The sequence below is a fragment of the Agelaius phoeniceus genome, chromosome 33 (genome assembly GCF_051311805.1).
Source record: "Agelaius phoeniceus isolate bAgePho1 chromosome 33, bAgePho1.hap1, whole genome shotgun sequence".
NCBI lineage: Eukaryota > Metazoa > Chordata > Aves > Passeriformes > Icteridae > Agelaius > Agelaius phoeniceus.
The window spans coordinates 2,539,948-2,561,731 of NC_135297.1; the positions used below are offsets into that span (position 1 = coordinate 2,539,948).

General features: G+C 50.2%; 1 protein-coding gene across 1 annotated transcript; it reads left to right on the top strand.

Moving 5' to 3' along the window:
* The first annotated feature begins 763 nt into the window (after positions 1–763).
* LOC129131830 (olfactory receptor 14J1-like) lies at positions 764–19,749 on the top strand. Its single transcript, XM_054650823.2, has 2 exons — positions 764–801; positions 18,951–19,749. Exons 1-2 carry the CDS (start codon positions 764–766, stop codon positions 19,747–19,749), a joined length of 837 nt encoding a protein of 278 aa, XP_054506798.2.
* Positions 19,750–21,784: the final 2,035 nt, after the last annotated feature.

Sequence of the window (21,784 nt, forward strand, 5' to 3'; positions counted from 1 at the left end):
GAACATCAGAAGAACTCTATGTGGGAAAGACAATTAGAGGCGTTTATTGGTGGGCCCAGGTCTGTTCAGAATATACATCAATTATTTGAGAACAGAGAACAAGCTTACCGGGCAGTCAACGCCAGCGAAACCTGCACATATGTTACTCTTTTAGCTTATTGTAAAAAAAATTGCATATAGTCACTTTTGAGTGTGATAAAAATGTATTTGTGCCTTATCCTCATTCTGTACTTAGCATTAAGTGGTATGCCGAGAACGAATATTGGCGCCAATGTCGCCTACGGGTTTATTCCTGAAGACCAACAAAAAATTATGGATGCTAGACTCAATGACAAAGGATTGTACTATATATTGCAGAATTGAGGGGTGGGAATGTTATCCTTTTGTATGCTTTTGTTTGCGGGATTTGCCAAAAATGGTGGTGGTGGGTCCAATACCGCCGAGAAAGACCTCTGGCTGGTATTTATAGAGGGTGCTAAAAGGGGAATTGACAGAAACCATTCTAAGATTAGGGGAGCTTTTGGGGAGTGGATAAGATATGAATTTTACAGGCAATAGGGAATCGTTACTAAGGGGTCTAAATTCAGAGGCATGTTGTTCTCATGCTAGTAAACCCACTCCCTTTGTAAAAAAGAAATACTGCAGGAAATGGATGCCCGGTATTATTGCAGTTCTCCTTTGGAAAAGGATAGAACTTGGGAACTGTATCGAGAAAGGCAAGAACAAAAGGGATCCCTGAGCAAATACCTCTGCTGCCGAGAAGATGGTTCACCCCGTGGCCCGATGCAACCGGATCGACGGGTGAGGCAGAGAGGAAAAGGCAAAGGGACCTGCGACCCACGGTGGGGCGTGCTTACTGCCTCTCGAATACTGAAGTTCCCTTGAGGACTAACACACTCCGGGAATCCAAAGGACAGCTCCCCAGGGAAATCAAAGAGTATGTAAAATCTTTAAGGTAGGATCCCATCCTCTTTGGCAAATCTGTGATAGGGGATTTAGGAATAAGTAACTAAAAATATAGATGGGGGGGGAGAACATCTAATTCAAGTAGATATAAGGTATACTTAAATCTATTATAAGGGCTTTGTTTGCAGGACTGGAACCTCGAACGCTCCCACAACCCATATATCCCAGTTTTTTAAGGAAAGCAGCCAATCATCGAGCAGATCAGGAATCTTACAATAATGAAATCCAAGTGGCAATGTTATTTCTATGTGATCTTATTTTTAGGATTAATCAACAGGGGGCAAACTGATACAGAATACTACCCTTACCAGCCATTTAAGTGGGTTCTATGCCACCTCTCAGACGAAAATGTTATCAAAGAAACTATTACATCAGACACCCCATCTTTTGAATTTAGATTAAAAGACATTTTTCCCCTGCGACTGGGATTTCCTCGTTTAGGAGAACAAGCACTGCACCAAACGTATTGGTGTCCTGCTTCTAACCCAGGCAAAAGTTACTGTAATTATCCTGGGTACGGGTACTGCGGATATTGGGGTTGTGAGACCATTGTAACAAGTAATAGATGGCAACCACAGCAACCTGATAAGTTCCTGCAAGTCAAGTACGCTCCCCGTGGCTGTCGCAAACCACTGTTTGATAGTAGCAAACAGATATATACGCCCCAGGATGGGAGAAAGCACACTTGCACGGCTTATACTATGGCAATTCTGCAACCAACCCATAAGAGTTGGGCCATGGGAAGAGTATGGTCGGTATTTGTTCGCACCTTTCATGATATTTGGGTGAACATACAAATTGTCCGACTTTTACCATCGGTACCCTGACCAATTGGACCCAATCCAATTGTTACAACAGGTGGGCCCAAAAAGGGAGCCATGGCTAGTCACAATGTTACTTTTAATAATCCTTTAGAGACTTCAGCTTTATATGATCCGTTTCTTAATGTATTAAATGCTACCTTTTTATCACTGAATCAATCTAAACCAAACCTTACGAAATCATGCTGGCTATGTTATGATGTGAAGCCCCCCTTTTATGAAGGTATCGCCCTCAATATCCCCTTTAACTACTCAACACCAGAGAATCCACACCAGTGCAGGTGGGACACTCCCTGGACAGGAATTACCCTAAGTCAGGTCACAGGCCAAGGCAAATGTTTCGGTAATGCAACTTCAGCAAGGTGGATGGGCAATTTCTGCACGGAATTTATCATGCCTAAGAGTAAGAACTATAAATGGGCAATTCCGGCCACATCAGGAATGTGGGTTTGCCAGCAATCTGGGGTAAGCCCCTGTATATTCCTTGATAAATTCAATAATGCTAAGGACTTTTGTATTCAAGTCTTAATGGTCCCAAAGGTCCTGTACCACAAGGAAGAGGAGATGTATCACCCCTTAGAAGAAGCAGATCGAGTTCAAAAAAGGGAGGTAATAACGGGAATAACCATAGCTATGCTGCTCGGTTTAGGTGCTACCGGTGCAGCCACAGGTGTCTCAGCCCTTGCAACTCAACAGCAAGGGCTCTCCCAACTACAGATGACCATTGATGAGGATCTACAGAGAATAGAGAAATCAATTTCCTTCCTTGAAAAATCTCTCTCTTCACTTTCAGAAGTCACCTTGGAGAACAGACAAGGGAGGGTTAGGCCTCCTGTTCATGCAGCAAGGAGGGCTGTGTGCCGCTCTAAGAGAAGAGTGTTGTTTTTACGCGGACCATACCGGAGTGGTCCGAGACTCAGTGGCTGAATTGAGGGAAAGGCTGGCACAAAGGAAGAGAGAAAGAGAGGCCCAACAAGGATGGTTTGAGTATTAGTTCAATCAATCCCCATGGTTAACCACCCTACTCTCTACAATAGCAGGACCAGCAATTATGATAATTCTTGGGCTAACTTTTGGACCCTGCATATTTAATAAAATACTTAAAATAGTGAAAGGAAGGTTAGAGGCAGCCCATCTCCTTTTAATCAGGACCAAATATGAACCGATAGAAAATCTAGAATTGGGAGAGGAAGCCACCTTGAGTCAACTTGCATTAAAACGATTTGATGAACAAAATTGGTAAAAGGAAAAGGGGGAATTGTAATGAGTTAATGTCTTAGTTTGTTCACCAAGTTGCTAAAAAGACTATAAAAATGGGAAAGTAATAATAGAAAAAACCACAAGGATAGATGTAACCAGCTAATATGTTGCAAGATGAATATAACGGGCTAATATATTGCAAAATAACTGTCATAAGGCTTAAACCGCAAACTGTCAGAAGCTAATATGTTGAAAGGCTAAATAAGCAATGTGTGAGTATATGTAACTATGTGCCTAGCTATGGTAAAGGCTATTGTAAGACCTCGAGGAAGAGGACGGGAGCCTTCGTCCAGTCGACCACCAGAAGGCAGAATAAGAGCCCCTAGCAACTCTCGGCGCAGACACAGAGAATACCGGAAGGACACCCAACAACAACAGATAAAAAGGGAGGACTGAACTGCCGAGTGATGTGGGCCGATGGTGGAGCGGTGACTCCCCGGCTACACCCAGCGCTCCCGGGTGGGTGCAAGCCTTTTGTTGGCTTCACCCAGCGCTGTAATCTGCCTATTTTCGCTTGCTTTATCAATTAATAAATTACATTTTATTTGGACTCACTTGTCGGTGGTTGGTTCCTCACCGCAACTTATAACAGTCTTGATTTTCATATCTGTTCCAACTGCATTAGGAGGGGCTGTCAGGGACCTGCAGCTTGCAAGGTGCTCTGCTCTCCCTCAGGTGCTTTCTGAGAGATCCAATCCCAGCTTGGCACCTCAGGGCACAAGTGGCCCTGCCTGTTCATGGGCACACAGCTGATGTCTGCCTGGAAAGGGGCACAGGTGCTAATACCTGTTAGCTTCATAATATACAAACAAATCTTTATTATCTGACTCACTTGAGTACTTTCAAAAGATGGCAACGTTTTCCTACCAGGAACAGGGATTTCCTGGAAGTGTCCTGATGGCAGAAGGAGAAGAAATACTGATCTTCCTGTGGACTTGTGTCATCAATATTCAGTGTATTACTTCCTCTCCCTCTTCCTTCAGGTGTTTCCAGCTCTCCTGTTTAAATGGCCATGTTTATTAAGGACAACTCTTCACTTGACTAGCTGGAAATGTGTCCTTCCTGCTGCTCTTAGATTTTCTCTTCCAGATGTTCTCTGGTCATTCAAGCGCCTCTCAACTGACTGGTTTCATGCTTTGAGCTGCAGGGAGTTGCCCAATCCTTCTGAAGTTCAAAAAATATCACATTATTTAACATCTTAATTGTGTTTATATCTATCACAGAATTACCTTTTCTTATGTCTTTGTCTAAAACTGTTCCTGTCTGGAAATCCCTTGGAGATGGGGGACATGTTAGATGCTGCTGGGACATCTCAGAGAGCTGAGGGATGAGCTGTGATTGTTATGAAACTGTTCAAATGTTCAACTTTTGTTTGTTGGCAAGGAACCTTCCTGTGCCTCTGAGTGTCACCAGTCCCTGAGCCCAAAGGACACAAACCTGGTGAGTTGTGGCTCCCACGCCAGGGGCACTTGGACCTTGGTTCTGCACAGGAGGGCTCTTCATCCCCTTTCTCTTTTTCCCTCCCTCTGGGCACGGAGAGAGCTCGTAACCTCAGTGTGTGACTCGTGTGTGCAAAGAGCAAATCTGGGCAGAATCGGGGGAGGGAGGGTTTGGGGGGACCTTGGGATCTGTGCTGGGCACAGAAGGTGTTTTCCATTGCTCTGAGACTGTCTGCTGTGGAAAGTGGATTTAATATCCAGCAGAGGAATGACTTTGGCATTTGATGGAGCTGTGCCTTCCCTTGGCTTTGTTGGCTGACAAGAAATGAACATCCCTCTGTGTCTCCGGCAGGTCCTTCTCCAAGGAAAGCAGGTGGGAGTTGGAGCCAAGGAGCTGAAAGCTGCAGGTGCAGCCTGGGCTGGAGGGAGCTCAGATTTGCACAAGGCTGCTCTGAGTGCCAGGGTTTGGATGGGGGAAATGGTGGGGTGGGGGTAGGGACAGAGTCTGACTGACTGTCAGCCATGAAGGGTCTTGATTTTCATATCTGTTCAAACTGCATGAGGAGGTACTTGGATTCAATGTCAATTGGAGATTGCACATATCAATTTATTAACGGGGGAAAAAAAACTAAACAGGGCCTAAAAACTGTTTTCTCACTGTCTTTTTAAATAGAATATATTCAGTTTGAACACACTTCTGAAATTTGTTGAATTAACCACAAAAGTTTTGATAACTTAAATCAAATGATTCCCAGAGGCTTGGCTTGTTAAGGTGTTCTGAATGTTAATGAGTGCTGGGACACTGAATTCCTGCACTGAAGAGCTGAAGGCTGAACAAGCCTCTGGAGCAGGGAAATTCAGCAGCAGCCTCCAAGTTGCTGAGGATGTCAGCAGCCCCCAGTGAGGCCATCCCTGCCCAGAGACCGTGGGGGAATGGGCAGACAAGGCGAGCGTCCCTGGGGCTGGGGCAGCACAACTCAGAGGCACCAGCGGCTCCAGCTGGGCAATGGAGTGTGGAATGTGGCTGGGAAAGCCCTGCCTGGGCTGGGCCAAGCAGGGACACACAAGGCCTGACTCCCATCCAGTAAAAAATTCTCTCAAGGAGACATTTAAAAGGAATTACAGCTGTTTGTGTACTCTCAGTTAGATGCACTGGAGAAACACCAGAAGAGTTTCTCAGGAGCTCAAAAGAACAAAACAGCCTTTCCTGGGAACTTTAGAAAATCAGAGAAACTTTGGCATAAGGTTTATTATGGCATTGTAGTGGTTTTGGTTTGTTAATTTAAGATTTTTCTTAATTAATGGATTTCTTAATTAATGGATTGATGAGTGTGGTGGGTTTTAGTGTCAGTTAATTATTTATGTATATTTTTGTTGTGAGATAGGATTATGAGAAAGGTAAAGTAGGCCTAAAATTTTGAAAAGGGTATAAAGAAAGAAAATTTTACTAAAAGTAAATAAAAGTACAAAGGTAGTAAGAATTAAAGTAAACTCTTTGGAACACTTTTTTTTTTCTTTGCAAATTTCTTTTGTTTTACTGACAATCTAAAGAAAGTAAATTTAAAATTTCTAGTTAGTTTACTATTTCTAGAATAGTATTTTTTTAGTTTACCTTGGGAGGGAAGTTTTTCTTGTTAAGGTTATGGAAATTTTTTTACAAGAGGAAAATATAGGTTTTTTGTGGTTCTTAATTTTGTCATGGATAACAGTTGTCTGGGGAACTTTGTTATTGGGAGGTCGGTTTTATTGCTACAAGCTTTTTTACAGCTCGTTGATGGGCCATGTCGACTTATGGGGTATTGTTTTAAAAGATTAATACTTTAAAGGTAAAAGTTTTTATTATTTACTTTTAAAATTATTTTTATCTCTGGAGATAGAGATATTCTCTTGGGGATAGTGGATTGCTTTTTTTTTCTTTTTAAAATTTTGAGGAAATTACAGTTATTTTAACATTTGTTTATTTTAGCATGGAGGGTTTTATTTGATATTAATTTGAGTATTTTGATTTTTTATAGTTTTCTGTGTTATAATGAAAAAGAGTTTTTTTATAGTTTATAAGAGGATTTTAGTGTTAAGATTAAGGTATTTTTTTGTACTTTTTTATTTGGGATTTCATTTCTTCTTTACTGACTTTGATGGCTTTATGGGGTTTTTTTTTTGTATGCTTGTATTTTGTTTTTTTCTTTTACTTGAGGGAAGATTGAAGTATTGAAAGAGTTAACACCTGACCTGCCAGTAACTTGTGGTGGAAGTTGTGGTTGGGTTGTGTTAGGATTGGTTTTATGGTTGGTTTTTGGGGTTTTTTGTGTTTAATTTTAGTTGAAGGGTTATTTTGTATGGGTTGCAGGTTGTAGAGGTTTTTGGTTTGAGCTGTGTTGCGGGGTAGGGACTTGATGGTGAGATTTTAACAGCTTTGGCTGGCTTTGTTCTGGTTGGGGTTTTGTAGCCTCTTTTGTTTTCCTGTTTGGGAGTTGTTGGGGTTTGGTTTGGTCAGAATGGGGCCAGTGGCAGCCTGGAGAGGAGGGAAGGGGCTCAGCCCACGGCAGGGTTGCTTGGTTTGGTTTGGTTTGGTTTGGTTTGGTTGAGATGGGGGCTGGGGCCAGGGCTCACTACTTCTTTGTTGACTGGAAAAGAAAGAGGAGGTTCCTGGGTTTTTTCATCTTTAACATTTGTGTTTCACAGAGGCGTGTTCGGTATCTTAGTAGTTTAACAGCTTTTCCATTACACAAAAAGTTTTGTATTACTTTTTGAAATTCTTCTCATGTCAAACTACGACAGACATTCAATCAACAAAAAATACTTCTGAAAGCATTGACTTGGCCCATTCAACTTCACAAACTCCAAGCCTGTTTAATTTAATGTTAATCAAAATTCGCAGGAGCACAGAAACAGAAGAAGAATACACAGAAAGAGAGAAAGGCAAAAAAGATACAGAGAGGCACACACAGAGCTACCAACTCCTGCATTCCAGCAGTGTTCAGATGGAAATTCCAAGAGGAGGTTGGGTCAAGATGTGTGCTTGCCTTGTGGTCAGTCTTCACTACCCCTTGGTCTTCCTGGGCCCTTCCCCCAGGTGGGGCTTGGGCTCATTTGGTCCCTCAGGAGCTGGGCTGGGGGCTGCAGAGGTGGCTGTGGAGCATTGCCTGTGCTGTGCCAGGGACTGGCAGCCACTGCTGGGCTGGGATAGAGGCTCTGGGGGGATTGGGGTTCCAGGGCAGGGCAGGGCTGGGCTTCCAGGGCAGGGCAAGGCTGGACCTGCCCTTTCCTCCCCCCACACATGAAATGTTTTGAGCCAACCATCTCCTCCAGTCTCTCACAGTAAGGAAATGTTGGAGGTGAAATTCAGATTCTGGCCATGGGCACCTCAACAAGGAGGACAGTTCTTTTTCATAGGAAGGCAAGCACAGAGCCCCAGTATTTGGAGAGCTTCACTAGGCCAAGACCAGCTAGACTTGTCATTAATGTCAGATTTTGCCTGGGAGCAGTCTTTGGATTTAGGGAATTCTGGAGGTGGAAGCCCAGTCTCGGTCATGGGCACCTGGAGAGGCAGGACAATTCTTTCCCATAAGAAGGAGAGCACGGAGCCTTCCTCAATGTTTTGGGACCAGATTGGAGGTGACCCTTCTGAAACCACTGCTACACAGCCTTGTCCTAGCAATATTCCTATTGGAGCAATCCCTGGATATAAGGAACATGGGCAGTGAAATCCCAATTCTGACCATGGGTGTCTGGAGGAGAAGGAGAGTTCCATAGGAAGGAAAGCATGGAGCCCCAGAGCTTCAGCAGCAGATGAGAAGATACCCTCAACATGCCAAGGTCATCTGGACCAGTCAGGCAGTCCATGGGAGGCCAAACCAGCCAGAGCTGTTCCATGTTCCCGTGGTTTTATGGTGCCCCAGTGTCACAATGGTGCCTTGATTCCATGAGCCCTGCAATGCAACAGTGGACCTTTGGAGCCTGGGGGTTTGCAGTGTCACAATGGTCTCCTTTGGCTTCACAGTGTCACAACGGACCATTGATGACAGGAGGCCCCTCATGTGGCACCCTGGAGCTTTGTTTTCATGAAGACCTGCAGTGTCACAATGGTCCCTCTTGGTTTCTTAGTGTCACAATGGACCACTAATGACATGAGGCCCTGCAAAGTCACAATGGACCTATGGTTCCATGCAGCCCTGCAGTGTCATAAAGGCCTCTTGGTTTCATGAGGCCCCACAGTATCACAGCAGTGCTCTTGGTTCTGTGGGGACCCCCAGGGTCACAATGGTCTCACTGGTTCCATGAGGCCTCAGAGTGTTACAATGCTTTGCTTATTCCATGGGGCCTCACAGTGTCACAATGGTCTCCATGATCCCATGAATCCCCTGAGTGTCACAATGGTCTCTGTGATTCCATGAGGCCCCACAATATCACAATGGTCCCTTGGTCTCACAGAGCCCCACAGTGTCACAATGCTCCCTTGGTTCCATGGGTCCTGTGCTGCTGCATTCCCCCCTCCCCTTCTCAGGCCGCCCTGCCAGCTGAGAAATGCTCCTTGGGCCTCGGCCTTGGCCAACAGCCCCTGGGCTCAGCTCCTCTGCAGCTCATCACAAACACTGTCTGCTCCAGGCACTGCTGCTGCCCAACCAGCTCCTGCTTTCTGTAGCAGCAGCCCTGGGAACTGGTTTTGTTCCCTCAGTGGCACAACGTCCCTGTTCTCACACTGCCAAAGAAAGCTGTTGGTGCCCAGTGCGGCCAGGATGAGCCATTGCTGGGACTGAAGCCCCTCTCTTGGGGCCCTACAAACAGCGCTCCAAAAGGAGCCCTTGGAGCTCTCCTGGGCCAGCGACTCCCTCTGAGCGGGGCCTCTCCCAGCCGGGGACTCTCCCATTTGCTGCACTCGGGGATCCTGAACAAGCACAGAGCCTGGGCCGATCCCCCCACTCCTCCAGGCTCAACCCTTCACCCTCTGGGGAGATGCCAAAGGATCCACAGGGAGCATTTCCTGCCCTCAGGGGAATTGCTCACAGGTGCCCTCCAGTGACTCTTTGTGTCTGTGTGCACACAGGAGTGCCTGTGCTGGGAAAATGTGGCAGAAATGCTGCTCTCTGAGGGGTTGGAGTGCCTTGGGTAGCTGAGTCAGTCAGGTCTGTAAGTGAGGTTAAGTCATGAGGTCTCAGTGAAGTTAAATGCTGCTAAGAGTTGTTCTTTTCCTAAGTTGTTATGTTTAATATAAGTTATAAGCTAAGTTAAACATTTTTAAGTTTTATTCCTCTGTTAAATTGCAAAGTCATAGGTTATAAGTTAGGTTAAATGCTGTTATGCTCTGTTCTTTTGCTAAATTGTGAAGTTGAAGGTATCAGTTAAGGTTAAGGTATAATTTCAGTCCTGTTAAGTTTGAGCTTTTGGGCCATATTCCTTTTATCCTTGCCCTCACTGTCCTTGTATCACACACACACAAGGACAGTTCTTGGTTCATTTCTGGTTTGATTGCCTGGATTTGGTTTGGTTTTGTTATTGCTTTGTTTCCTTGGTGCGCCTGAAGTGTCCAGTCAGGAGCAGAGTGACTCTTGCCAAGGAACTTTGTAGTGCTGCCGCTGAATATTAAATCTGGTTTTTGCTGATCCTTGCCGGGGATTTTTTCAGCGCTCCAAAGGCCTCCTTGGTACCAGGGTGAAGGAGCCCTGGCCCAGGCTCTGGCCCTGGGGGACACGGGGACGCTGCCGGGGGGTCCCTGTCCCCCTGTGCCACACCCAGGGCCCCGGCCCCCCGTCCCCGTGTCAGGCTCTGGGGTCGATCTCGTGGAACATCCTCTGGGGGAGGCTGCGGCGCCAGGGGCGGGGGGACCCGGGGGGACAGGGGACCCCGCTGTGCACGAGCAGGGTTGGACTGCTCTGGGGGGAACTGTGAGGGGGGCCGGGGCAGAGTGACCTCCCCAGTGACCTCACACAGCCCCTGGGATGTCACACAGACCCTGTGATGTCACACAGCCATCTGTGATGTCACACAGCCCCCTGTGATGTCACAGAGCCAACTCTGGGATGCCACCCTATGATGTGATACAGCTGCTCTGTGATGTCACAGAAGTCTCTGTGATGTCACAAAGTCACCCTATGGTTTCACAATCGGTACTGTGATGTCACAGCCTGCTCTGTGATGTTACTCAGTCACCCAGTGATGTCACAACCCACTCTCTGATGCCCCAGTTCCACACTCTATGATGGCAGAATGTTCTCGATGGCCTCATACCCTACTCTATGACATCACAGCCAGCTCTGTGATATCACAACTCCCTCAGTGATGTCACAAAACCCCCTCTGTGATGTCATGATGCCACTCTGTAATGTCACAGCACATACTTTGACCTCACAGCCCCCTCTATGATGTCATACAGCCATGCCATGATGTCATACCCTGCTCTGTGATGTCACACAGTCCTCTTTATGATACCATAGCTGCTTAATGACCTCACACAACAAACTCAGTGATGTCACAGCCCAATCTGTGACCTCACACAATCAACTCTGTGCTGTCACACAGCCTCTTTCTGACATCACAGCTGCTCTATGCCTCCATGACACAGCCACAGAGGAGCTGCTGTGACACAGCCCCACTGGCAGGGACATCCCAGAGCCCCTGCCAGTGCTGAGCCCCTGTGAGCTCTGTCTGTGCCCTGCTGGTGTCCCTGAGGGGCCCTGGCAGTGCCCCAGCCCTGCTGGGCTGTGCACAGGAGCTGCTCCTGGCCAGAGGTGTCTCTCTGCAGCACTGCCCTTGCAAGGAGCTGCCTCTGGGCCAGGAGCCCGGCCCAGCTCAGCAGCACAGACACAGCACAAGGACTGTAATGACCCTCTGGGGCTTTGGTGCTCTTTGCATCAGACTCAGTCCTCAGAATAAGCTCAAAGAACTTCTCAAAAACTCAAAATCAGATTCAAAGTTTCTTGTACTTTTAATGGGTCGCACTAATGGGACACATGCTCCCAATGGTCACAATTCACATGAAAGTGTCCCCAGGTTCCAGTTAGAGCAGAACCCTGGAGGCAGTGATGACAGCTGGGGACAAACAAGGCCAAGGTGTCTCTGGTGCTGAGCAAAGCTGGATGTGTTTGAGGAATGCCAAGGGCCAAGGCCTGAGCCCCAGGGCCTGGCCAGGCAGATGCTGTCCCTCCCTCCTTGCTCAGGGCTCTTGCCGGGATGGGCACTGGCATGTGGGGATGTGCAATGCCAAGGGCAGGAGCATGGGGCGGCCCCTGCCAGGCTGCTGAGCAGGGACAAGGAGGCCATGAGGCCCCAGGCCTGCAAGGGTCACTTGTCTCCTGCTCCTGCCTCAGGCCCAGGCCCAGCAGCCATGGCCAAAGTGCTGCCCAAGTTGGCTCTGGCAGGGCTGTCTTGCAGCTGCTGCCCATGCCTGTGCCCTGTGCAGCCCAGGCTGTCCTACGGTGTCCCTGCCCTGCGCCTCTGTCCCTGCAGGCTGTCGGCATCCCCCGGCTGCCCCACCTGGCTGGGCCCTTCCTTTGCTGACAGCTCTGCCTCCTGCCTGCCTCTGCCTGCCCACACAAAGCCTTGGGCTGATACCAAAAGGGTTCCTTCCATTTTTACCCTGCCTGGGAACTTTCAGCACAGGAACAAGGCATGCAGGGGCTGCTTTCCCAGCAAGGACGCTTGGAAGAGAAGAAGAAGACATCTGGCTCAAGGGTGCAGGGGTAGAGAAAACAAGGAGTGAATCTGGGAACTTGGCATGAGTTTTATGGAAATGGGTAAATTGTAATTCACATTTAGTGACTGTATATAAGCAACACACTGGTAGAATTACATATCCATGTAAGTTTTGGTGTTATCCCACACCAGACCTTAGGCCTGAATAAATGATGCCGTCTTTAATAGCAAATGAGTGTTATGGAGCCTTATTCTGATATTTCAGAGATTTGGTGACAGCGGGGCCTCACAGAACCATGGAGTCAGCTGTGGCACTGTGCTATCTCATGGAACAAAGGGTCCATTGTGACACAGCAGAACCCCATTGTTTTGGTTTAGAGCAAATTTGGGAGAGAATCTCTAAAGGGGCTCCGTTAGGAAAGTAAATTTAATCGGCTCTTCCCTCCAACCGGTCCAGGAGAAAATACTTTTTTGGAGAAGAGTGGAAGAAAACTGTTTATTAAACAATAAAACTTAAAATATATTGATTAATAAAACTTTTTGCTGCTTTAAAAGAGATGACAAACTGAGAAAGTCCCTTCCCCGGGTTGCAGCTCAGCTCATTTAGTCTCTGATTAGTCTTTCCGGTGCTGGAAATGCCACGGCCCAGGGCTGGCCTGGTGGGCTACAGGTGCAGCTGCTGGTGCTCTGCTGGGTGTTCAGTTTAGAGCAGGTTTCACGAGGTCTAAAGAAAAGGGAAAAAACTACAGTCCAGAGAACTTCTTTGCTTCAGCTAGCTAAACTAACTAAAGATAAAAAAGAGCTCTGTCTCGCTGTCTGTTTATTTGCAGTCAACACAGTCTAGGAGCAGGAATGTGGAGGAGTGAGAGCAGTGTCTGGAAAAAAAACTGTGCACTTCTCTCCCCTCTTCACTCTTTGCAACAAGTCTTAAAGGTGCAAAACTTATTATTCAGCATAACAGGACGAGACGACTGGGGATAAAAGCATCATATAGTCAACCCAGGACACCCATGGAACCAAAATCCATTTTGGCACACTGGGGCCATATTGAACCAATGGTCCATTGTGATACTGCAGATCCAAGGAAACCATTGTGACCCTGAGAAACCTCTTGGAACCAAGGAGCCATTGTGACACAACAAGGCCTGGTGGAGCCATGGATCCATTGTGACACTACTGAACCTCACAGAACCAAGGTGACCATGTTCTACTGCAGAACCTCATGGAACAAAGGGTCCATGGTGACACTGCAGAACCAAGGAGACTGCTGCTGGCAGTGTGAGAGCTCCTGGAACCAGAAGTCCATTGTGACACAGCAAGGCCTCATGGAACCAAGGGTGGGTCCCTTGTTAAACTGTGTGGCCTCATGGAATCATGAGCCATTGTGACACAGTGTGGCCACATGGAGCCAACGGCCACTGTGACACTGCGGATCCAAGGAGACCATTGGGACTGAGGAACCCCATGGAACCAGGAGTCCATTGTTCCACTGTGGGACCCTGTGGAACCAAGGGGAGCACAGTGACATTGCAGGGCCTCATGGAGCAATGGAGACTGTTCTGACACTTTGGGACCCACTGGAACCAAGGGGCCATTAAAGCATGGCAGGGCCTGGTGGAATCAAGGGGACTGCAGGGAACACTGTGGGTGTCCATGGGATGAAGGGTCCATTCTGACACCGTGGAACCAAGGATACCATTGTGACACTCTGGGGCATCATGGAACCAAAGGTCCATTGTGACACGGCAGGGCCTCATGGAACCATGGAGGCCATTTTTAGACTTGGAGGCCTTGTGGAACCAGAGGGCCATTGTGGCACGGCAGGGCCTCATGGAACCATGGAGGCCATTTTTAGACTTGGAGGCCTTTTGGAACCAGAGGGCCATTGTGGCACTTGAGGGCCTTGTGGGATCATGGAGACCATTGTGATACTGCAAGGCCTCATGGAAGCAAGGAACCATTGTGACACTATGGAGTCTTGGCAGGCCAAGGGGCAGCTGTCACACTGTGGCACCATGGAACCAAGGAGTCCATTGTGACACTCCAGGTCCCCATGGAACTAAGGATCCATGGAACAGTGCAGGACCCCATGGAACCAAAGGTCCATTGGGACATTTTGGGGCCTCATGGGATCCTGGAGTCCATGATGATGCTTGGAGGCCTTGTTGAATCCAGGGGCTCTGCAGGGCCTCATGGAACCAAGGAGACCCTTCTGACATTGTGAGTCCCCATGGAACCAAGGGTCCGTTGTGACACTCTGGAGCCCCATGGAAACAAGAGGCCAATGTGACACATCTGGGCCTCATAGAACCAAGGATCCAATATGACACTACCACTGTGACCCTGCAGGGCCCCATGGATCCAAGGGAACAGGTCTGGTTGGCTTGGCCTGACTGGCTGAACTGCCCTTGGCATGTTGAGGGTCTCTTCTCATGTACCCCTGAAACCCTGGGGCTCTGAGCTGACCTTCAAATGGAAAAGAACTGCCCTTCTCATTCATGCATCCATGGCCAAAATGGGATTCCCTCTCCAAAATTCCCAATATCCAGGGATTGCTCCCAGACAAAAGCTGCCATTACCAACAAGTCTGGCTGACCTTGTCTTCCTGAGAGCTGGGTCTCACCTGCCTTCAAACACTGGGGCTCTGTGCTTTCCTTCCTATGGAAAAGAACAATCCCTCCGGCACAGGCACCCATGGCCAAAACTGGTACTTGTCCTCCAAAATTCCTACATACAAGGGTTTTTTCTCCTAGACAAGATCTCCCAGTACAGACAGGTCTGGCTGGCCTTGGCTTCTGGTGGTTGCCTCTATTCTGCCCTGAAACACTGGGGCTCTGCCCTTTCCATCCTAAGGGAAAAGAACCATCCTGCTTCTCCAGGTGCTCATGGCTGAAATTGGGATTCCTCCTCCAAAAGTCCTATATCCAATGATGGCTCCTACACAGAAGCTGCCATTACAGACAGGTCTGGCTGGCCTTGGTCTCTGGTGCCTGCAGCTCATCAGCCCCTGAAGCACTGGGGCTCTGTGCTTTCCTTCCTATGGAAAAGAATCTTCTTATTCCTCCACGGCCAAAATTGCTACTCTTCCTAAAATGTTCACTATATGAAAGGTTTCTCCCAGACAAAACCTGCCAGCTCTCGCTGGTGTTGTGGGCTCTGATGGCCACCTGTCATCTACCCCTGAAATACTGGGGCTCTCTGCCTTCCTTCCAATGGAAATGGAACAGTCTTCTTGTCCCAGGGCCGTGGCCAAATTTGAGATTTGTCCCCTAAATTCCATATATCCAAGGATAGCTCCCAACCAAAAGCTGCCAGGAGAGACAAGTTTGGCTGGCTTGGCCTCCCAAGGGCTGCTTCTCATCTACCATCAAACCCTGGGGCTCTCTGCTTTCCTTCAGATGGAAAGGAAACAGCCTTTTCATCAAGGGACCAGTGGCCAAAACTTGTATTCTACCTCCCAAATTCTGTGTATGCAAGGAATTTTCTCAGGCACAAGCTGCTATTCCATAAAGGTCTGGCTTGCCTTGGCCCTTGGTGGCTGCTGCTCATCTGCCCCTGAAACACAGGGCCTCTGCTTTCCTTCCTATGGAAAAGAATCATTGTTCACATCAAAGTGCCCATGGGCAAATCTGGAATTGGGCCTAAAAAAATCTATCTATCCAAGGATTGCACCATGGCAAAAGCAGCCAGGACACACAGGTGTGACTGGTCTTGTCCTGAGGTGATTTCCTTAGACTATGAGCAGAAGGTTTTATTTTGCCAACACCTAGGAGAGGACCCAGAGATTTCCAATGTGGGGTTTGGAGGCCTCAAGCACATGAACACTGTACAGGGACAGAGGAGCTCTGTGCTCAGTGGGGTGGAGACTGAGGACAGCAGAGGAGAGGCCTGAGAGGGATTGAAGGGTGGTTTCAGAGATGGTGGATCCTTGTGACATAGTAGAAAACAGACAGAGAAAGAAAGAATTAATGCAAAGGGCAGATACAGAGGGCCAGACTGGACCCAAAGAGAAAGGAATTTCCCTTCCAGGGCAGGGCTGTGGTGCAACACATCCCCCAGAAGGAGTCTGGGTCAGCGCAAGGCTTTGTGTGGGCAGGCAGAGGCAGGCAGGAGGCAGAGCTGTCAGCAAAGGAAGGGCCCAGCCAGGTGGGGCAGCCGGGGGATGCCGACAGCCTGCAGGGACAGAGGCGCAGGGCAGGGACACCGTAGGACAGCCTGGGCTGCACAGGGCACAGGCATGGGCAGCAGCTGCAAGACAGCCCTGCCAGAGCCAACTTGGGCAGCACTTTGGCCATGGCTGCTGGGCCTGGGCCTGAGGCAGGAGCAGGAGACAAGTGACCCTTGCAGGCCTGGGGCCTCATGGCCTCCTTGTCCCTGCTCAGCAGCCTGGCAGGGGCCGCCCCATGCTCCTGCCCTTGGCATTGCACATCCCCACATGCCAGTGCCCATCCCGGCAAGAGCCCTGAGCAAGGAGGGAGGGACAGCATCTGCCTGGCCAGGCCCTGGGGCTCAGGCCTTGGCCCTTGGCATTCCTCAAACACATCCAGCTTTGCTCAGCACCAGAGACACCTTGGCCTTGTTTGTCCCCAGCTGTCATCACTGCCTCCAGGATTCTGCTCTAACTGGAACCTGGAGACACTTTCCCAGTCGTGTCCCTCAGTGGGACCCATTAAAACTTCAAGGAACTTCAGAATTTCAATTTAATTTTGAGTTCTTGAGAAGTTTTTTGAAGACAATCTAAGGGACTGATTTTGATGTAAACAACACCAAATCCCCAAGAGACTCATTAAAGTCCTTGTGCTGTGTCTGTGCTGCTGAGCTTTAAAGGAACAGTTCTTCCAGGGCCAGCTCCTCTCCCAGCCCAGCAGAGCTGAGGGCTCTGCCTGCAGGCACTGAGGGGACAGGAGCCAGGCAGAGATAGGCTGAAGGCAATCAGGATTGGGAAGACATTGAGCTGAGACTTCACCTGGGGAAAGATCTTCACATCCCTGTGCATGGTGAGTGTGTGGGTGCAGGGCAATGTCCCCTGTGCTCCTGGAGGGATCTCCTGAAGCCAGCACACCCCAGAGTCTGGGGGATGTGTCAGGAGGACTCTCCCAGTTTCTCTGTGGCACAGGAGGAGGCGGAGGAGGAGGAGGAAGAGGAGGAGGAGGAGGATGTGCTGCAGAGCAGGGCTCCCCTTCTGAGGGGACTTGTCATGAGCTCATTCAGGGCAGGAGTTTATTCTTGGGTCTCTGCTTTCCTGAATCTGTGCTCCCACTTTTCCCTGGCACAGCTGGGTGGCAATGGAACCTCAGCTGTGCATAGGAGAGCAGGGGCTGAGACTCTTAAACCATCACCCTGAGGATTCCTGGGCACCTCAGCAAGTGCCTGCAGCTGCCCAGCCTCCAGATCCATGCAGCATCACCTTTCCATGGTGCCCAGGCTGGGGGAGCTATTCTTTAATCCCTGCAGGGCCGAGCAGCTGCAGGGCAGGGCTGGCCCAGGGGCTGGGCTGGGCTCTGGCAGCTCTGGCAGGGAAGGAGCCCGGGGCCACAGGAGCAGCTGGGGCTGGGACAGCTCCAGCAGCAGAGCCGTGGGCAGGGAGGCAGGGAGGCAGTGCTGAGGGCAGCCCTGCTGCAGGGCAGATGTGGCACCTGCCGGGCCTGCCCTGCAGGGCAGACACTGCCCTGAGCAGCACAGCTCTTGTGTCCCCTCGCAGCCAGCACAGCCCTCAGCCCGGGGGCTCGGGGCCCTCAGTCCCTCCTGGGCCGGCAGAGCAGCCCCAGAGATGAAGGGCATCTCTCCGGCCATGTGCCCATTCATGCCCTGCTGACCAGGGCCTGAGGGCCACTGTCCTGCCCTGCTGCTGCCTGGCAGGGGCTGGGCAGGGCTGGGCAGGGAAAGGCTTTTCCTCAGGCCTGGCTCTCTCTCCCCTTGCCTTGCCCAGGTGCTGCTGGCATTGCTGAGGGGCTCTCTGGAATGGCAGTTCCAGCTGCAGGGCCAGGCCCAGCCCTTGGGCTCCTCCTGTGCAGGCTGAGCACAGCAATGGGGTGTCCCAGCTCCCTGTGCCCGGGGAGCTCTGGGCAGGGCAGCCTGGGAGGCTGGCAATGAGCCCACTCTCCTGACTCTGGGAAAGGCAGGAGCCACTTTCTGTGCCAGGCATCCCTCTGCTCTCAGCAATGTCTCCTGGCTGTCCAGGCTAACACGGGAGTGGATTTCAGAAAGGTGCAAGTCCAGGGCAGCTGGAAGAGGAGAGAGGGATAGAGCAGCTCCTCTCAGTCTGCACTAAGCCTCAGACAACCCTCCTGCCTCCCTGGACTCTCTGTTCTTCCACAGTGCAGCAGAATCTCTCGTTCTGCCTTCTGTCATCCCCAGCCCTTCACCCAGGCAGCTCCTCTGCCTTAGCTGAACATTCTTTATCCAAGTCCCAATAGCAGGACTGGCCCCTGCCCTCACTGTTCCCCTGCACTGATTGGGGGTAAGGGCTGACTCCCAGGTGTCCTGCAGCTGAAGGTCCAGCTCCTGACACAACATTGGCCAGCAGAAATCAGGGCTCCAGCAACCAAGGTGAAGGAAGGTCCCCTAGACATAGACAAGGAGGAGGTGTTCAGTGGCAGGAAAGGGTCTGTGAGAAAGGGCTTTGACTTTTCTGTGAGAAATCTCCCCTCCATTGCCCTGTCTTTCCTCCTTCTGCAGGTTGAAATGCCCAGACACAGCAAATGTCCAACAGCAGCTCCATCAGGCACTTCCTCCTGCTGGCATTGGCAGACACGCGGCAGCTGCAGCTCCTGCACTTCTGCCTCTTGCTGGGCATCTCCCTGGCTGCCCTCCTGGGCAACGGCCTCATCATCAGCGCCGTAGCCTGCGGCCACCACCTGCACACGCCCATGTTCTTCTTCCTGCTCAACCTGGCCCTCAGCGACCTGGGCTCCATCTGCACCACTGTCCCCAAAGCCATGCACAATTCCCTCTGGAACACCAGCACCATCTCCTACTCAGCATGTGCAGCACAGGTTTTCTTTTTTCTTTTCTTTATGTCAACAGAATTTTCCCTCCTGACCGTCATGTGCTACGACCGCTACGTGTCCATCTGCAAACCCCTGCACTACGGGACCCTCCTGGGCAGCAGAGCTTGTGCCCACATGGCAGCAGCTGCCTGGGCCAGTGCCTTTCTCAATGCTCTTCTGCACACAGCCAATACATTTTCCCTGCCCCTGTGCCATGGCAATGCCCTGGGCCAGTTCTTCTGTGAAATCCCACACATCCTCAAGCTCTCCTGCTCCAAATCCTACCTCAGGGAACTTGGGGTTTCTGTTTTCACTACCGCTTTAGCATTTGGCTGTTTTGTGTTCATTGTTTTCTCCTATGTGCAGATCTTCAGGGCTGTGCTGAGGATCCCCTCTGAGCAGGGACGGCACAAAGCCTTTTCCACCTGCCTCCCTCACCTGACCGTGGTCTCCCTGTTTATCACCTCTGCAGCATTTGCCTACCTGAAGCCCCTTTCAGTCTCCTCCCCACTCCTGGATCTGTTGGTGTCAGTTCTGTACTCAGTTGTTCCTCCAGTACTGAACCCCTTCATCTACAGCCTGAGGAACCAGGAGCTCCAGGCTGCAGTGTGGACACTGCTGACTGGACAATTTCAGAAACATTAAACTGCTGGTCAGTTTCTGCAAGTCACTTGTAATAAAAGTCATCTTTGATAGTACTTGGGTCTGGTGGTTTGTTCTTTTCATTCCTTTGTTTCAATTTTTTAATATGGTCCAGAAATAAATGCCATTGTTTGTGCCATTTCTCATTTTGTTTCTCTCTACCTTCACTGTGGCCACAGAATGTACCAATGAGGAACCTGTGCTCTCAGTGGCTTTAAATAAACTAAAAAATCTCCCAGCAAAGTTTTCTGCAGAGATCCCCATTTTGTTGCCTTCTCTGGACCTGCACAGCAATGTCTGTGTGCAGAGCTGGGGGCAGATCAGTGCTGGCACAGAAGCCCTGCTCCTGCTGGCCACATCATTCCTGATCCAGGCCAGGAGCCATTGGCCTTCTTGCCCACCTGGGCACACTGCTGGCTCATGTCCAGCCTGCTGTCCATCAGTGCCCCCAGGTCCCTTTCTGCCTGGCTGCTCTCCAGCCACTCTGTCCCCAGCCTGTAGCGCTGCAGGGGTTGTTTTGGCCAAAGTGCAGCACCCGGCACTTGGTCTTGTTCAACCTCACCTTGTTGGATTTGGACCCTGGATCCAGCCTGTCCAGGTCCCTCTGCAGAGCCCTCCTTCCCTCCAGCAGATCCGCACTCACACCCAGCTTGGTGTCACCACAGCTCCTTGAGGTCCAAGAGCGTCACAATGGTCTCCATGATTCCATGAGGCCTTCCAGTGTCACAACGCCCCTTTGGTTCCATGGCACCTCTTTGGTGTCAAAAATTACCTTGGATCCTTGGGTCCCACAGTGTCACAATGGATCCTTGGTTCCATGAGGTCTCTCAGTGCAGCAATGCTCTCCTTGGTCCCACAGTGTCACAATATCCTCTTGGTCCCAAGGGCTATCATGGTGTCAAACATGTTTCCTTCATTCCATGAGTCCCTGCAGAGCAAAACTGGCCCCTTAGTTCCATGGGGCTCTGCAGCGTCACAATGGCCCCATCATTGCACGAGGTCCTGCAGTGTCACAATGGCCTCCATGGTTCCACAAGGAACCACACACATTTGGAACACATTGTCACAGTCGTCCCTTGGTCCCATGAGGCCCCAGAGTGCCCCAATGGATTCCCTGGTGGTGCAGTGTCACAATGGAGCCCTGCTTACACAAGATCCTGCAGTGTCACGAGGGACCCTTGGTTCCATGGGGCACCAGAGTGTCACAATTGTTCCATTATGTGCTGGTTTTGCATTAACTGACATTTGGTGAGGAGGGAAGAAGCTGCCCATGGAAATGATTATTCTGATAAGAGCTGCTGAGAGCTTCCTCTGTGGCTAACAGCACCAATCAGTGACTGGTTTTGAAGACTGACACCTTGTTAAACCACTAGAAAGTTGAACACGCCTCTGTGAGCACAAGTTAAAAATGAACAAACCCTGGGAAAAACTCTTCCTTCCATCCTGGGAACAGGTAACAAGGCCGGCCTGGCTCCTGTCTCAGCTAGGCCAGGCCAGGTAGGCCCTGTTGCAGGGCTGGGCCCCTTCGCAGGGACCCTGCCAGGCCCTGTCCCAGCAGAGCCGGGCACCAGCAGCTGCCAGGCAGGGGGAGGAGAGGCCATCAGCCCCTGGCGTGTTCCAGCTGAGATCTCAGCCATTTCCCCCCAGTGTGGCCGCTGCACGAGATCGTGTGGCTGAGGCCAGAGGCGGCCTTGTAGCCCACACAGAGAGTGGCCCTGAGCCTGGAATTGAGCGCAGCAGGGGCCAGAGACCGGCCATGGGGCTGATCCTGACACACCAGGGCAGCCTGAAAAATCCATCACCGCGATTGCTTCAGCTGCCACACAGCAGGAAGCACATGACCATCTGCAGGCCCCAGGAGAGATTTTAACTCTTTCAGTGCATAGATAGGGCTTACAGACCTTCAGTCCTGCCTCGGTGAGAGAAAAGGACAGAGTGAAGACACCTAGAGAACAACATGAGACATGAAGGTCAGTAAGAAGATGTCAAGTCCCAGATGGGAGGGTTGAGGAGATGCCTCAGTCCTGGGCTGAAATCC

Coding starts and splice junctions, on each gene's coding strand:
- LOC129131830 (XM_054650823.2), top strand. CDS start 764: ATGGTTCACCCCGTGGCCCGATGCAACCGGATCGACGG. Junction 802..18,950: donor CGATGCAACCGGATCGACGG/GTGAGGCAGAGA, acceptor CCTCATCATCAG/CGCCGTAGCCTGCGGCCACC.